Raw genomic sequence first — 18,734 nt, 5'->3', positions numbered from 1 at the left:
CGATATCGAACAATATGAACATTTTTATTGTGATATATCGTGATATAATTTTTTGCCATATCGCCCAGCGCTAGTAGGATATAGAATATATACGTATCCAGTATAGCGAAGTGGAGGCCTGGCGTCTGGGTGATGTATTGATGCTCCAGCCTGCCGACACATTTGACAAGTCGGATCACTCAAACTATAGCGAACTAACTTCTGAGAAGCTTTTAATGCCAGCTGTGTTCGGGGGGAAAGCTCTGTGTCTCTGAAAAGGAAGATTTAAGACCCTATATAAACCAAGCAGCCAACCTATCTTCCAGGCTATTTCATTTCCTCTTACAAGGTGTACTACACAGTGTGGCTATCGGGTATACCGAGACTTCCAAGGCAAGGGTTTGATGTGACGAAGTTATTTATCTGTCTCTGTCGTATTCAGGGATGCAGTAGTAATTTCAGAAGTGTTTGTACTCTGTTTAAATGATGTCACGTGCACGCGTGCTCCCGCGCATGCGCATAAATGTTCCCTCGCGCGAATGATTATTATGCATAAATAGTAGGAAACATGTTTGTATAGGAAATTACTAGTTTTAGTTTAGTTTTTGTAAATATTGCCTTGAAATAGAGAAGCTGAAAAAGGTAGCAGGATGTAGTCTTCAATATATAAAGAAATTATATTGTCAACAGATATGGTCGAAAAACAAACAATGTTTTAAATGTAATTGTAGATACACTATAGCATTGTAGTTACAATTTCTTTAATTGAATTAACTTAAACTAGAAAAGTAAATACAAACTAAGGCCCCGTTTAGACGGAAACGCTAGCAGGTGAATCCGCAAAAATATTTTTTCGGATGTGCCTTTCGTTTATACGGAAACAGCGTTTTTACGGGGTGAAACCGCAAAAAAGTGAGACTACCTTCCAGGGTGGAATTCCTAGAAACGCAAAAGCTTTGCGCTCTCGTCTAAACTGTTAAAACGTATAAATCTGATAAAACGATGACGAAAGGGTTGTCACGGCTCTGGTCGCGCGTACTGCTTACGTCACAGGTAGCAGGTATGCGCCAGTAGCCGAGACGTAAACAAAGCAAGTATGTCTGACTTATATCAACGGAGATCACCTGAAGGCTACATTGGCAGTACTTTTAACCCTTTCACTGCCACACGACAGAAGGTTAACCCTTTACTATCACACAACCGGCTGTCGTGTGGCAGTGAAAGGGTTAAATACACAAGAATCTGTCCCGCGGCGTGAGTGGACCCACTGTCTGTGAGTGACTCTGCTTTGGTGCAATCACATTCCCCATCCACAGTCTGCGAATCAGAGGCAGAGTAGGGCGGGTCTTCACAGCACGTCATGTGACATATGCGCCAATCGTGTGACAGTGGGGCTCCGTCGTCTCGAGTCGTTACAGCGTCGTCTGCACGCAGAATTCCATCCCAAAACGCTCGTCTAAACGTAAAATTAAAAGTGAAACCGCAAGATGACTTTTGCGGTTTCTGTTCACAAAACGCTCGTCTAAACGGGGCCTAAATTAACAATGTAACTTACAGTTTACAGAAGGACAGTTTCCTTCTGAAGCACAACTTAAGAAATGTCTCATCCTTCCAGTCGGGACTATTTGTCACATAGTGAGAGGTTCCACAGCTCAAGCAACCCCCCACCAATTGGTACAGGGCTTGTATTTTGGTTTTGCTCTTCTCGTTCTTTGCTATGCTATTGTTATGCAAAGACAAGTAGCCAGGTGAGTACCGGTACTTGGCACACGGCACGACGAGTCGAGTGAAAGTTGTGAACGCATTTTTGTGTGCACGTGCGTGCTTCTGCTCAGAAAAGTGTGGCATGACCACTGCACCCCTGGTCGTATTCAATTAATTTCATTCAATTGTCCACCCGCGCGGAACTGTGAACGCTCGCACAACCCCGAAAAAAACACCGCCGGTGACACTCGCCCGGCGAAATCTGTCCCGGCCTTAACTCTCATCCTTGTTTTATTCTGCTATAGTGAGACGGTCACATCTTGTTTTATTCTGCTATAGTGAGACGGTCACATCTTGTTTTATTCTGCTATAGTGAGACGGTCACATCTTGTTTTATTCTGCTATAGTGAGACGGTCACATCTTGTTTTATTCTGCTATAGTGAGACGGTCACATCTTGTTTTATTCTGCTATAGTGACACGGTCACATCTTGTTTTATTCTGCTATAGTGAGATGGTCACATCTTGTTTTATTCTGCTATAGTGAGACGGTCACAGCACAGTCAGTTGAGCAACTTCTCTAGCTCGTCGAGTTGTTGAGGAATATTGTATTGGGCCAAGGAGGCCCACATTCATTCACACACACAATAAAAGGTTTTATTGGATGGATGCTTCATTGATTCTTCAATCGGATAGATTTTATTTGAGTCTCAAATTGAACTAAGCCAGGGCATGACTGTGTGTTTTCAAGATTCAAGAGATGTATTAGTCAGATACCTGTACACATACACGAGACATGTAGTGAAATGAAGGTGGCCATGTCCGCCTTTTATTGTGCAAAAAAAAATATATACAAATAATAATAGATTGGATAATAAAATAGACATGATAAAAAAGTACTAAGATAAAATACAATGCTAAGCTTAAGAATGAACGGTAATGAGTCCTATATAATACTATACAATATACAGTTATACTATACTAACTATACAAAAACATAGTTATTAATACAAATTAAATTAAGTGACCTGTAGTGTGTTTGTGTGTGAGTTTCAAGTTTCTTTATTATTTGTCATACAGAAATACAGAATACTTTGCATGAAATGTTTCTTTCTGTTTTAGAATAGAAATACTTTTTTTTTTATTATCCCGTGGGAAATTTGACACTGCAAATCGCTCAACATTTAAACATTTAAACATTTAGACAGGACAGGTCACAAATTAGAATAACACAAATCAAATCAAGTTGCCTAGGATAAGAGTAGAGTAAAATAGAATAAAATGAAATGAAATAAAATATACTCCTGATAAAATATACTCCTGAGAGTGTGCTAGATCAGGGGTTCTCAACCTTTCTGCTGCCAAGGCACCCCTGTGTTCAATAAAATATTCCAAGGCACCCCTACATACGATAAAGACTTTTTCGTCCTGTCTTTTTTGCTACAATGATGATACAATGATTCTTTATTTGCCGTGCTGTCGTTGAGATGTTTTGTTGTTTGTTTGTCTTTGTTGCTTGTTGGTGAATCTGCAAATATGAATTGCCCCACGCGGGATCAATAAAGTTGTCTGAATCTGATGACAAAAGTGCTTGCTTTCAAAATAATGTTTATTTAAGAAAAAACTGAAAATCATGTATTTTTTTTTTAATACAGAAAAGGATCACTAAAGTGCTATCTGTTGCAGCTGCACTGTTCTCCATAAAAATAGCATATTTGGATAAGTTTGACAATTTCTCAAAAACAGAAAATCATGTATTTTTTTTAAATACAGAAAAGGATCACCAAGTTACCATTTCTCAAAAAATATAAATAAATACAGAAAATAAGCACTCGTTCACTCAGTGGACATTTCTAGCTCAATGTGAGGTCTGCTGCTGCTGGCTAATAATACGGTCAATACGTGGGGAGATATTTGACAAGGCAACACGCATGTCATCATCAAGGCTCAACTTGGCCCTATATTTTGTTTTCAGAGCTGTCATGGATGAAAAGCCAGCTTCACACAGATATGTGGGGCTGAATGGTATCAACACCTTAACTGCAGCATCATGAGATACTTGGTACTCAGCACCACACTCTGAAACTAGCTCTCCAGGTGGTATCAGATGAGATTTCAATGAGTTCTTCCAAGAGTTTGGATGGAGATGTGTCAGGAAGCTTTGTCTCAATGTTGTCTGTAAAGTATTTTTTTATCCAGAGTGACTTAATGATTTTCAGATTTTTAGAAATGGTCAAACTTATCCAAATATGGTATTTTCATGGAAAACAGTGCAGCTGCATCAGATAGCACTTTAGGGATAATTTTCTGTAATCCAAAAAATAATTTAGATTCACTATAAAGTGCCTGTTCACTATAAAGTGCCACGTTTTGATATATTGAGCTTTAAACTTTAAGTACATTTTTTGGAACACGCAACCTAAAACACCTTCCTCTCCCAAACCGTTCCTGCAATTGTTTTATGTTGCATGATGATCATGGATACATTTATTATGTATTGTATTTTTTATGTTTAAATATCAACATAATCTGTCTGTCCACCCTCAGTACATTTACTATCAATATAATATAGTAGTCTGACTTCATCATCTTTTCAAACGCACACACATAGAGGGAGAATGCCCCCCCCCCCCCTCCTTCCCAGTCCTCCTTCCAAGTCCCCACCCTGCTGTTCTCTGTCGCTCTGAACAGGGCTTGTTGTTAGCTTATGCTAAAGGGACATTAATTCCGGTCTTAAACACAACGTGGCCACAAAGGAATGGCAAGGATTGCAAAGCATGTTATATGCATTTGACCCGTTGCTGAATAAAACAGCAGGGATTTGTTTTGGGTCGCAAAAACACTATCCTTGTCCGCGTTCCAGATCCAGAGTACGCTACTACTGCTGAGCTGAGAAGAGACGCTAAGCTCACTGCTCAGCCTGCTGTGTTGAGATGCATCCTTATTGGCTGTGTGCTGTAGAGCGGATATGAGTCACGACACCACGGAGTTTCAAAATAAGAGTATCATAATGACCTAAATGTTGCTAGCTTTCGGAGCCTAGTTATTTAGCTGGAGCTGCGCGTGGGCAGAAATGAGACCCGCTATAGGATTTTCAAAATAAGACTGTTGTCATTCTATATTTTTAAAGAACATTGCCAGGCATCTCGCGGAACCCCTGGCAGCTCTCCGCGGAACCCCTGTGTGCCGGGGAACCCCTGTTGAGAACCGCTGTGCTAGATAACAATAAGATAGTATAAATAAGTATAATAAGTCAAAAATAGAAAGTCAAGAAGTCAAGTAAACACAAGTGTAAACAACAATTGTTCAGTATACCTCTATATACAGTATGTACATCTGGTACACAAATGGTGAGGTATAGCTTAGCTTGTGGTGCCACCGTTGTGGTGGTGAGGTGCAATAAGGAATAAGGGATGAGAGATGTGCAGTTCCCTTACCAATAATATAAATATAAAGTGTAAAGTGGGTGCTACATTGTGTTGTTACAGTTGTATTTAAAGTGAGTGTGTGTGTGCTGTGGGTGTGTTGCTGGCCTGTTATTGTTCATTGTGCAATCATTGTTCATTGAGCAATCATTGTTCATTGAGCATCCTGATGGCCTGGGGATAGAAGCTCCTTCTGAGTCTCTCTGTGCTTGCCATGAGACTCCGGTATCGCTTGCCAGACCGCAGCAGTTCAAAGAGGCAGTTGTTTGGGTGGCTGGAGTCTTTGATTATTCTCTTAGCCTTGCCCATGCACCTCTTGCTGTAAATGTCCTGGAGAGTGGGAAGCCCTCCTCCAATTGTACGTTCGGCTGAACGGGCCACTCTCTGTAGTCTGCTGTGGTCTTGTGCAGTGCTATTCCCAAACCAGGAGGTGATATTGCCAGTCAGGATGCTCTCTATTGTGCATGAGTAGAAGTTCTTGAGAGTGCAGGATGTGTGTGGTGTGTGTGTGTTTGTTTGATCTCGCTGGACCCTCATTGCCGGACCCTCATTGCCTCTTTATTACAGGCCTTACATGTCAGATGATTCAAGGAGATGGGATGGTAATCAAGGAAGCAGAAAGTCGAGGACTGTCTCACTGTTGTATTGTGTATGCTGCTTGTCAAAGGTCAGCCGAGACCCTTGAGGTCTTTAAGGCCCAGCTTAACTCTTTGACTGCCACCGAATTTCCCCATCTCTACCGCCTGACACCAGCGTTATTGACCATTTTAGCGATGTTTGCAGATCCATCGTGTGTTCTGTATTATAGCTATGGAGACAATAGTATGGCTCATTTAACAGGCATTGTTCATAGTCCATTACTGACTAATTAGTTCAGTTCTACACACTGTAGTTTGTAGTTTATTACACGCTAAACATCGCCCATTTCCAAAATAATCTTGTCTTTTTCCATAGATCGCGAGATATGGCGCATTATATGCAATAAGCCCAAATCGTTCTGGTTGATCGCCTGTTACCCCAAATACTCCCAAATCAAAGGTATATACCATGTACATATGTGCCTTCACAAAATCATCAAGGGGGGGGGGGGGTAGTCTTACCCCGAAAATGCGATTGTTACAAAAAGCTTGGTTTAGGTCCCGTAAAATACGACACTGTGATCGTTACAGAAACATGTTTCAGGTTCGGTAAAATAGACAGAATATACCTTACCTTAGCCAGAAGGTACTCTAAAAACAATAATTCCAATGATCCCATCGGCGATCGCGATTACTTGTTTATATGTAATTACTCGTGTATACGAGAAACTATAGGTTTTGAGGCGAGAAGATCTCCTAGCGATTGCTCTGCAAGAGCTCCTCCCCCTCAGAGCGAGTCAGGACAGACAGGGATCAGGACAGACACTGTCTGAACTAGACTATCAGAGTTCAAAAGGTAGGTGATACTGCCACCTGGTGAGATTCTATCGCCATTGCAATTCCAACGTAGGCAGATTAATCAAGGACACGTAGAGGGCTCCGGCTGACCGTATAGAACGGGGATCAAAGGAAAATATCAAAGGATCAAAACCAGAGTATACTCTGGTTTTGGCGCTCAACGGTTGGCGAGATAACCCGACTATAATCGGGTATGGCGCAGAAAGAGTTAAGACTTATCTATTCTCCCTGGCCTTTGACCAAAGCTGAGCCTGCCTCCTAGGTCGTCATTTTTTTTTTTTTGATCCACTTTTTCTCCCATTTTTCTATTTTTCTCCCATCCCAATTTCGTATCATCCAATTCAACCCTCCCCTGTCACGAACGCTGTTTCTTGCCTCCCACAAGCCGGCTGCAATGTGGACTAAGTCATACATAGCACAAGTCCCCTCCGGTACTTGAGGTAACAGCAGTCGCATCTTTTCACCTGCGCAGCTCGATCTCTCAGTGTCGAGGAGTAACGCGTGGGAGGCTCACGCTGCCCCCGACACTTCCTGATTCTACTGCGCAGGCGCACCAACCGACTTGTAGGAGTCGCTTGTTCACAACGTTCGATCCCCACCCTTCAGTTTTCCCTCCCCGTAATACGGCCAATGTGTATTACTGCGGACGACCAGCTAAACTGAAAACAATGTGGAGAGTTGGATTCGAACACGCGAATCCTAGCGTCTCCACACTGGTGGCGAGTGCCTTGCCCACTACACCACCTAGCCGCCCTCCTAGGTCGTCATTTTATGCCTTATTTGTATTCTACTTTTCTTTCTTTTATTCTTATTTAGTTTTTATCTGAACCCCAAATTTGTATTTGCACTTTTTGCACTTTTATATTTAGTATATGCTTTGCATATGTATTTTCTTCTTTGCTCTATGTTTTATCTGTGAAGCACTTTGGTACAGTCACAACTGTTGTAAATGTGCTATATAAATAAAAATGTATTGATTGATTGTCTATGTCCTTCTAACGGGAAACTCCCTCCGGGGCATACCTGCTTACAGTAGATGAAAGGGTTCTATTTTAACCACCTGTTCCCAGTTATAACAACTTCATTAGCCTGACTAATCAGTTAAGTCCAGTTAAGGCTTTACAGTTGATTATAGGCTACGACAGTTATTACAGACCTTGAGTTGTCATTGGGATGAGCTACAGTTCCATGATGATGCACCCGTAACCTAGCAACACCTCGTCATGTGGCTTGGTCTACATTCTGTTGATACATTGCACTAATCGCAGTGTTATTAATAATGAATTTGTAACTCAGCAACACCTTTTTATTTACTGCTAAATTTCCCCATACTATTAGACTTTTTACTTTTTGACTCATCGTCATTTTCACCTAAACAATTGTTTATAGGCCTATCCCTTACCTTAATCAGTCCCTTTACCTAGTATAAGGCTGTCCCTTACCTTAATCGTTCCCTTTAACTAATATAAGGCTGTCCTTATACCTTAAAACCTCTTAACTGCACCCCCAAAAGTGGCCATTTTAGTTTTTGAGGACTGCATACTTTTTTTGAAAACCAAAATACTATACTTTATACTTATAGCACATGCATGAGCCTGGTCTCTTTTGAAAGATAACATTCTGAAGTGTATGAAAGGTCACTTTTAGTGCTAATGAAATAGAGTAACATAGGTCTGAACTTGAGTTGTAGAAAAAGTTAGTAGTCCAGAGGTAGTATTTCCCCAGAAAGTGGTATTGCTTAAAATCCAAATTTCATAAAGATCTGTTCAGAAATGAGTGATTAGGAGTGATTTTGGTCAACTGTGTACAAAAGAAAAACTCAGTTTTCTCATAGACTTCAATTCATTCTGCTGTTTTTCTCTTCCTGTTTTCGCTTGTGAGTTCTTCACCTAGATCCCTGATTCATACATCCCCAGGTGGGGTATCATTGGAAAGCCACACTCATTGGCTACAACCCTCCACAATCATTTTCGACATCGCCAAATGATTGACGGAACTAGAGCCCCAAGAGTCGGGAGTGGTATTTTGCGCAATACCGTGTACTTTGCACAAGCCTCAAATATCGGCATGCAACTCGAGAAGCGCTGAACGGAGTTTGTCACCCGAAAGGGCGATCGACACGCAACAAATGGGGCTTCAATTCGATATATATATAGTATTACAAAATATGCAGACCCGAGCCACTAGTGGTCGCCAAAGTGCCGTGGGCAAATCGTCCTAAAAAGGGCCCACATACGGGCCCTTGCATGTTAAGAGGTTAATCATTCCCTTTACCTAAAAATCTAATGCTATGGGATCTAGACACGACCATCACAAAACGGCAGCAATATTATTGTTATTACACAACCGTTTTATTAACAATTATACGGATAACAAACACTTATTTGTGTCTGTTTTTGCTGAGCAGAGTTATGATGAACTGCTAGCTACGCTTACCAGTACTCTATCATCAGAACGTAGCTGAGCCAATCACAATGCCAGGTCTTACTGCGCACACGCACACACACACACACACGCACACACACACACGCACACGCACACGCCATGGCTGGGCTGGGCAGTGGAAGTCCCTCGTTTGGAAAACTAAAGCGAGGGGAAAAGCCCTGAAAGAGCGGCGTCTGGCACGGTGACATCATACAGAGTGTGACTGGCTGAGTGAAGGAAAGCCCTTGGCGGGGGAGGGTGTGTGTGTGTGTGTGTGTGTGTGTGTGTGTGTGTGTGTGTGTGTGTGTGTGTGTGTGTGTGTGCGTGTCTCCTCTATTTCCCCTCTCTGTGCTTAGTGGCCTGAGCCAAAACACTCACCTCTCTCATGGCCTTTTTCCAGATGCATCAGACTTAACGTGCACGCAAACACACACACACACACACACACACACACACACACACACACACACACATGTTCACACATCCATGCACACACACTCACACACAAACACAATGTTGTACTTGAATACACTGGTGTATATTTCAAAGGTTAAACATGGACACACACACACACACACACACATACACACTACACACTGACTACACACATCCAGTTTATACAAGTGGGTTCTCCCAGGATTTCTCTCACGTACTGTGTACCGCGGATGTGTTGGACCATGGAGTCAATTTCATATGTTCTCATGCTTCTCTCTCTCTCTCTCTCTCTCTCTCTCTCTCTCTCTCTCTCTCTCTCTCCCTCTCCCTCTCCCTCTCCCTCTCCCTCTCCCTCTCCCTCTCCCTCTCCCTCTCCCTCTCCCTCTCCCTCTCTCTCTCTCTCTCTTTCTCTCCCTCTCTTTCTCTCTCTCTCTCTCTCTCTCTCTCTCTCTCTCTCTCTCTCTCTCTCTCTCTCTCTCTCTCTCTCTCTCTCTCGCTCTCTCGCTCTCTCGCTCTCTCTCTCTCTCTCTCTCTCTCTCTGTCTCTCTGTCTCTCTGTCTCTCTGTCTCTGTCTCTCTCTCTGTCTCTCTCTCTGTCTCTCTCTCTTTCTCTTTCTCTTTCTCTCTCTCTCTCTCTCTCTCTCTCTCTCTCTCTCTCTCTCTCTCTCTCTCTCTCTCTCTCTCCTCCAGATGTTCGTTGTAGACAAGGTGGAGGACTCAGACTGCACCCTACATGAGTTCTCCATCTCTGGCTCCACGTACGCCCCAGAAGGACAGATGTGAGTATCCAAGCTGCTGTATTGATAAAACAAAACAATACCCCCCCCCACACACACAGACACATTGTACTGTGTATATACAGCATACCCAGCACACCGCCCCCATTCCCACTTCATCCAATCAGGAGGAGAGCGAGAACTCTACATTGCAAAAATGGCCTGACAAAAAATAAGAAATAAAAACTAGTTTTAAGCAAATGTGTCCTAAAATATTTGTCTTGGCTTGAATTTTGTTTTTATCTCTCCTGATTTGATAAAGTGGGATAGGATACCAGCAAATCTATTTTCAGTTTACTGCAGAGTGGAGGGACTGGGAGACCCATGTTACTGCAGAGTGAAGGGACTGGGAGACCCATGTTACTGCAGAGTGGAGGGACTGGGAGACCCATGTTACTGCAGAGTGGAGGGACTGGGAGACCCATGTTACTGCAGAGTGGAGGGACTGGGAGACCCATGTTACTGCAGAGTGGAGGGACTGGGAGACCCATGTTACTGCAGAGTGGAGGGATTGGGAGACCCATGTTACTGCAGAGTGGAGGGATTGGGAGACCCATGTTACTGCAGAGTGGAGGGACTGGGAGACCCATGTTACTGCAGAGTGGAGGGATTGGGAGAACCATGTTACTGACCAGACACTCTATATCAGTGATGGCTGTTTACTGCAGAGTGGAGGGACTGGGAGACCCATGTTACTGACCAGACACTCTATATCAGTGATGACTGTTTACTGCAGAGTGGAGGGACTGGGAGACCCATGTTACTGACCAGACACTCTATATCAGTGATGGCTGTTGGAATGTAGAGCTATTTTAACACGGTAAATACCGCACCTTCAATTTAGAACACAGATATTTTAATCCTCAAGGAAAAATACCATCTTGTTCGCCTGATCTCGCATTTTACGCTCGTCGGGAGGAAAACGACACACATATTATGGGAGATCACTTTCAACCTGCTGCTTTCAGCTCCATCCCGTCTTGCGTTGTTTTCTAGGTCCTGTCTCTTAAGCCTGGGTTACACTGCACTGAAAGTCAGCCAAACATGTTTCAAAACGCTAACTGTTCATGCTCAATATCTAGAGAAATGCAAATAGGCTAACCGTCTGTTATGTGGTAGTGAAAGGGTTAATTTTTTTCTTCTTTTTATCTACTTTTTCTCCCCATTTTCAATTTTTTCTCCCTTCCCCAATTTCGTATTGTCCAATTCTACCCTCCCCTGTCTCGAATGTTGTTAGGCCATGCCTCCCACAAGCCGGCTGCAATGTGGACGAAGCCTTGCATCATGTGTCCCCTCCGGTACTCGAGGAGGCAGCCGTCGCATCTTTTCACCTGCACAGCGCAATCTCTCAGCGGCGAGGGTCTGCGTGGGAGGGACACGCCGCCCTCGTCGCTTCCTGATTCTACTGCGCAGGCGCACCAACCGACCTGTAGGAGTCGCTGTCCACAACGTCCGATCCCCACCCACCAGCTTCCCACCCCCTAATACTGCCAATTGTATTAGTATGAACGACCAGCCAAGCTGGTAGCAACGCCAAGAGCTGGGCTCGAACCCAGCATCTCCTGCGTTGGTGACGAGCGCCTTGCCCACTGCACCACTTAGCCGCCCTAAAGGGTTAACCTTCTGTAGTGTGGTTGTGAAAGGGTTAACCCTTTGTCGTGTGGCAGTGAAATGGTTAACATTCTGTATTGTTGCAGTGAAAGGGTTAACCCTTTGGTAGTGTGGTACTGAAAGGGTTAATAAACAACTGTCAATTCCTTTCGAGTCATCTGCCCCAACTAGTCAAAGTCGAGTCAGGAAGTCTGAATACCAAGTCAAAACCAAGTCTGTTTATTCGTTATTGTTATTTGCACTTACAAACATACATTCTGGAATAAAATAAGTAAAGGAAGAACAGTTCAAATGTGCAGGAAAAGTCAAAAAGCCCAAGGGCTTATAAGCGACCTCCCCTCTTAAACCTATATAGGATAACTACACAGAAACCCCCCCCACATTATGCACAAACACACATGCGCATATCCCTCTCTCATAGACACAGATGCATACAATACAGTCGAGTCTTTTATCAACGTTAGTCAAGCAAGTGGCCTATATGTGTGTGTAACTTTGGTTGCCATTGCCAATTTGGGCACGAATGTAACAGAATGACCCACAATGTCAAATTGCACCGATAATATTTTGCGACTCGAGTCCCCCCCCCCCCACCTCTGGTGGTTTCCATTCTCTATCCTGTGTGTGTGCGTGTGTGTGCGTGCGTGTGTGTGTTGGGAATACCCCGGAGGCAGCCCACACGGAGAAGTGAAAAGGGCAGCCATTGTGTGTTTACTGTCTATTTTTACATAGGAAAAGAAAAGTCCCACCACCACCACCACCTCCTCCAGCAGCACCGCTTCCCCCCGTCTGTCTGTCCGAGCTCCACTCCACCCCCCCCCCCCCCCCCCGCCCCCAACGGCCACCCTGAACAATCACTGGCTTATCCACCGTGTCTTGTTTATTTGGTGTATTTTTAACCTTTAACCTTTGTTCAACCAGGCAGGTCAATTAAAGAACAAATTCTTAGGAAAGAGGACTACAATAAAATAGAAAAGAGACACGAGTCAGTCTATACATATCAGAGTCGGAGATCAGAGATTTTATTTGCCATGTATGGACGAATCCACATTGGAATACAGGTACAGAGCAAACACTGTGTGTCTACAACTAATCCAATACAGGAGCAGAGTAGAAACGGTACAGAATATATATATATATATTTTTAAACACAGACGGTATAAAAAGTGCATATCATAGTAAAAGTGCATAATGCATAGAGGCCCAATTTACAGTAAAAGTGCATATAATCAAATATATCGCAGAGGTAAGGGAAATAGTTAAAACACACACCAAACAAACAACCAAATACAATTACAAGGTATGGAATACATAAACGGAACAGATAATTTCCAGTTAAAAGGTTGGGTGACTGTTGCAGATGTGTGTAAACAAGTTTTTTTGCATCTTTTGAGTTCCAACTCAACTGGGAGTTCTTGAAGTTGAATGCCATCCATTTTAAGAATTCCCATCGGTTCTCCCGGTGCCTCAGGACAGTTCAGTCAGTATGTTCTCCCTGTGCCCCGGGACAGTTCAGTCAGTATGTTTTTCCTGTGCCCCAGGACAGGTCAGTCAGTATGTTCTTCCTGTGCCCCAGGACAGTTCAGTCAGTATGTTCTTCCTGTGCCCCAGGACAGTTCAGTCAGTATGTTCTTCCTGTGCCCCAGGACAGTTCAGTCAGTATGTTCTTCCTGTGCCCCAGGACAGTTCAGTCAGTATGTTCTTCCTGGGGACAGTTCAGTCGGTATGTTCTTCCTGTGCCCCAGGACAGTTCAGTCAGTATGTTCTTCCTGTGCCCCAGGACAGTTCAGTCAGTATGTTCTCCCTGTGCCCCAGGACAGTTCAGTCGGTATGTTTTTCCTGTGCCCCAGGACAGGTCAGTCAGTATGTTCTTCCTGTGCCCCAGGACAGTTCAGTCAGTATGTTCTTCCTGTGCCCCAGGACAGTTCAGTCAGTATGTTCTTCCTGTGCCCCAGGACAGTTCAGTCAGTATGTTCTTCCTGTGCCCCAGGACAGTTCAGTCAGTATGTTCTTCCTGGGGACAGTTCAGTCGGTATGTTCTTCCTGTGTCTCGGGACAGTTCAGTCAGTATGTTCTTCCTGTGCCCCAGGACAGTTCAGTCAGTATGTTCTTCCTGTGCCCCAGGACAGTTCAGTCAGTATGTTCTTCCTGAGGACAGTTCAGTCAGTATGTTCTTCCTGTGCTCCAGGACAGTTCAGTCAGTATTTACATTTACATTTACATTTAGTCATTTAGCTGACGCTTTTATCCAAAGCGACTTACAAGTTCTGTGCGACAAGACAGCAAGAAGGGTATAACTCTATCAGCTGAGTAACAATGTTCATCAAAGTGTTGCGTGTTACAGTGTAGGTTAGTTTATTAGGACAAGTGCATGACATTAAGGTTAGTCGGGGTTAGATTTTTTTTTTTTTTTTTTTTTTATCAATATCAGTATGTTCTTCCTGTGCCCCAGGACAGTTCAGTCAGTATGTTCTTCCTGTGCCCCTGGACAGTTCAGTCAGTATGTTCTTCCTGTGCCCCTGGACAGTTCAGTCAGTATGTTCTTCCTGTGCCCCAGGACAGTTTTGATTGATTGATTGAAAAGTTTATTAACAGATTGCAGAATGGGTACAGTACAGTACATCTCAATACATACAATTGTTAAGGGGATGCAGACCAGAGAAAGACTTTCGTCTTGTTTCCACCAGGGTCCCCCATTTTCAATTCATCATAACATATATGACATACATGACATACAGATAGACAGTACTGCTACATCTATACATTTATGACATATCAGATTTGCAAATACAGTACTGTTTGTGATACAAAAGTGTCCAGAAAAGGAGTGTATATACATTTGGCGTAGAAACTGTACATTGGAGGAGGTTGGTGGGGTGGGGTTGGGTGGGTTGGGTGAGGGCTGTACATTGGAGGTGGGGGGGGGGGGGGGGGTTGGGTAGGGGACACACACACATTTTACACTGTACATTGGAATATTGACAAAGCCTTACTTGGTCATTTACTGTACAACTAGGTTAGGACATTTGTAGGGGCCAGTTTCGAATTGCAGTCTCACGTAGGTGTTTTTTGAGAGTGTTTTTGAAGGTGGGTAGTGATTCACATTCCTTTACAGCTTTAGGCAGGGCGTTCCACATTGATGTGGCATAATTGCGAAACGTGTTTAGTCCCTTGTTTGAGCCGAATCTGGGTTTTACATGATTTGTGGAGCTCCCTCTGGTGTTGTGATCGTGGTATTCACTGACCTTTGGGAAGTATTTTGACATGTACATGGGTACCTTGGTCGCGTAGTGTATCTTGTAGACCAGGCCCATTGCAAGTTGCTGTACTCTGTCGTCTACTCTAAGCCATCCTAGGTTGTCAAAGTGGGCAGGGGTGAGGTGGGTTCTAGGAGTCAGGTCAAGTAGTAGTCTGACTAGCTTGTTTTGAGATGTTTGTAATTTGTTTTTTAGTGCCTTTGAGGTGCTTTGGTACCATGAGGTGCAAGCATAGTCGTAGTACCCTTGAATGAGTGCTCCTGCTAGAGTCTTCAGGGTATTCTTGTTTACCAGAGAGGAGATCCGGTACAAGAATCGCGTTCGTTGGTTGACTTTTTTTATTACATTGGATGCCATTTTGTCACAGGAAAGATTAGCCTCTAGGATGGAACCCAGGTAGGTAATTTCATCTTTCCTTGTGATAATATTGTCACCCACTGTAACCGAGAAGCCGTCGGTCTTGCTGAGTTTGTTATTTGAGCCGAAGAGAATGGACTCTGTTTTGCCCATGTGTAATGATAGTTTGTTGTCGGCGAGCCATATGCAGATTTTGCCTAGTTCCGAGCTGAGGGCTTTTTCAACCTCAGTATTCACTCAGTATTTGTGAACATGCATCACTGAAGGATATCACTGGTGTTCATATGGTTATAACAACATGTATGTAATGTAAATATCTATATAGATATTAGTTTAAAGGACTCTTGTGTGTGTTAACCTCTAAGAAACTCGAAGACAGACATGTTCTCTGTAGCGGGGCCTGTGGGAGAGATAAGAGCCAAGGTCAGATAGCCGGGGAGTGCAGTAGCAGCGTATATATAAGTCAGAAGCGTTGCTAGGGGCTAACTGAGGACGAGATAGTCACAACAACGCCAGAGACAGAGACTTTATAGCTGTGAGTTATTCTGGTATGGGGCAGAAGGGTTTTGGATTGAGACAGACTGACATCGAGATGCTATGTTTATGGGAAATAAACATCCTTTTTGTATTTAATTTTTTTATTATTTTTTAAACAAACACATAAACAAACATGACAACACACGATAAGATATACAAGCATTCATTGTCAGAGCACATCCAATTAAATCACATTTTAGTTAATTGTCTTATATAAGATATACCCCTAATACCTGTTATCTAAAAACCTACACACATATGCTCCAGCTCGAACCCCCCCCTCCCGGACCCCACCTTGGGAAGTACCTCCACTATCCCTCGCACCTAACCAGACACCATAAACATCCTTTTTGATAAAGAGACGACGACTCCAGTTACATTCTTTTGTCCGGATGCATTAACGGGGGGAAACGGTGTGACAGCCAGTGCGTGGGAGGACGGAATTCCACCAAACGATTGCCTCATCATCAACAAATAACACAATGCAGAAGACTTCACGCAAGGGCAGATGAAGGCTGATAAACACCAAACACACCGTTTTCTAACACCACTCTCCAATCGGTCATAGGCCAATGTTTGTGTCAGCTCTTATACCTCTTATATCTTTTAATTAATTTGGGTGTAAGAGTTCACACAAACATTTTATGGCCTCATGAGTCCCATTCATTGTCTAAGGAGCAGCCCCAGATTTACATCCCAGTACAGTTGATGTGGAGGGTTCTCTGGTTTCTAGGAGAGAGTGGTGCATGTTTACAGATACCGACTGAACTGTCCTGGGGCACAGGAAGAACATGCATGAATTCGTAATGGGTTGCATTTCCCTTGAAGTAAAAGTAAACATGCCTAATAGAGTAGTACTCTACTCTACGAGACTGACAAACCGTTTCTACCCGCAGGCCATCAGACTTGTGAATGCCAGCTCCTCCACCTAGCCCCCCCCCCCCTTCTTGAAACTGATCCCCCCCGCTTTTGTTCCAGGCAGACACTCTGACCTGACTGCTGCTGTGATTGATTGATTGATTGAAAACTTTATTAACAGATTGCAGAATGGGTACAGTACAGTACAGCTCAATACATACAATTGTTAAGGGGATGCAGACCAGAGAAAGACTTTCGTCTTGTTTACATCAGGGTCCCCCATTTTCAATTCATCATAACATATATTATGACATACTTGACATACAGATAGACCGTACTGCTACATCTATACATTTATGACATACCAGATTTGCAAGTACAGTACTGTTTGTGATACGAAAATAGTCCAGAAAAAAAGAGTGTATATACATTTGAAGTAGAAACTGTACATTGGAGGAGGTTGGGTGGGTGGGGGGGTTGGGTAGGAGTGGGGGGGGGGGGGGAGGTTCGGTAGGAGGGGTGGGTGATAACATGAGGTGGGGGGGGGGGTGGGGGGGACTGTACATTGGAGGTGGTTGGGTGGGTGGGGGGGGGGAGGTTGGGTAGGAGTGGGGGGGAGGTTCGGTAGGAGGGGTGGGTGGGGGACACTGTACAACTATACAAGCAAAACTGTACATTGGAATATTGACAAGACCATACTTGGTGATTTACTGTACATTGGAGGGGGTTGTGTTAGGACATTTACAGGGGCCAGTTTCGAATTGCAGTCTCCCGTAGGTGTTTTTTGAGAGTGTTTTTGAAAGTGGGTAGTGATTCACATTCCTTTACAGCTTTGGGTAGGGCGTTCCACATTGATGTGGCATAATTGCGAAACGTGTTTAGTCCCTTGTTTGAGCCTAATCTGGGTTTAACATGATTTGTGGAGCTCCCTCTGGTGTTGTGATCGTGGTATTCACTGACCTTTGGGAAGTATTTTGACATGTACATGGTGACCTTGGTCGTGTAGTGTATCTTGTAGACCAGGCCCATTGCAAGTTGCTGTACTCTGTCGTCTACTCTAAGCCATCCTAGATTGTCAAAGTGGGCAGGGGTGAGGTGGGTTCTAGGAGTAAGGTCAAGCAGTAGTCTGACCAGTTTGTTTTGAGATGTTTGTAATTTTGTTTTTAGCGCCTTTTGAGGTGCTTTGGTACCATGAGGTGCAAGCATAGTCGTAGTACCCTTGAATGAGTGCTCCTGCCAGAGTCTTCAGGGTATTCTTGTTTACCAGTGAGGAGATCCGGTACAAGAATCGAGTTTGTTGTTGTCACAGGAAAGATTTGCCTCTAGGATGGAACCCAGGTAGGTAATATCTTCTTTCCTTGTGACAATATTGTCACCCACTGTAACTGAGAAGCCGTCGGTCTTGCTGATTTTGTTATTTGAAACGAAGAGAATGGACTCTGTTTTGCCCATGTGTAATGATAGTTTGTTATCAGCGAGCCATATGCAGATTTTGCCTAGTTCTGAGCTGAGGGTTTTTTCAACCTGTAACTTGTTCTTGTCAGAGACCAGCAGGGCTGAGTCGTCCGCAAACAGGAACAAGTTGCAGTCACAAGCTGACGACATGTCATTTGCATAAATTAGGAACAGTAGCGGACCTAGTATGCTTCCTTGTGGAACACCACAGCTTACTGTGAGGGGGGGGGGGGGTAGGGTACCGTTTACCTCCACCATCTGCTCTCTCCCCTCCAGGTAGGATTGCATCCAGCTCACTGATTGACAAGCTAAAAGCAATTGGTTTTGATAGTCTATCAGAATGGTGTGATTGACAGTGTCGAAGGCCTTTTGTAGGTCCAGCATGACCATGCCGCAGTATTTGCCCACGTCCACCTCTTGTTTGATGTGGTCGTTTAAATAGAGAAGGCATGTGTCAGTGGAGTGGGATGTTCTGAAGCCAG

The 18,734-nt window shown here is 43.8% G+C and overlaps 1 protein-coding gene across 2 annotated transcripts in view; it reads left to right on the top strand.

The window, feature by feature from the left end:
* Positions 1 to 18,734, top strand: part of atp2a3 (ATPase sarcoplasmic/endoplasmic reticulum Ca2+ transporting 3) — a 195,214-nt gene that overhangs the window by 102,729 nt on the left and 73,751 nt on the right. For both annotated transcript variants that reach the window (XM_084320256.1, XM_084320255.1), the window contains exon 9: positions 10,092 to 10,180. In XM_084320256.1, coding sequence (XP_084176382.1) covers positions 10,092 to 10,180 — 89 coding nt within the window. The remainder of the gene's footprint in view (positions 1 to 10,091; positions 10,181 to 18,734) is intronic.

The sequence above is a fragment of the Notolepis coatsorum genome (genome assembly GCF_963971535.1).
Source record: "Notolepis coatsorum genome assembly, chromosome: 8".
NCBI lineage: Eukaryota > Metazoa > Chordata > Actinopteri > Aulopiformes > Paralepididae > Notolepis > Notolepis coatsorum.
This window is presented reverse-complemented; position numbering and strand designations above follow the sequence as displayed.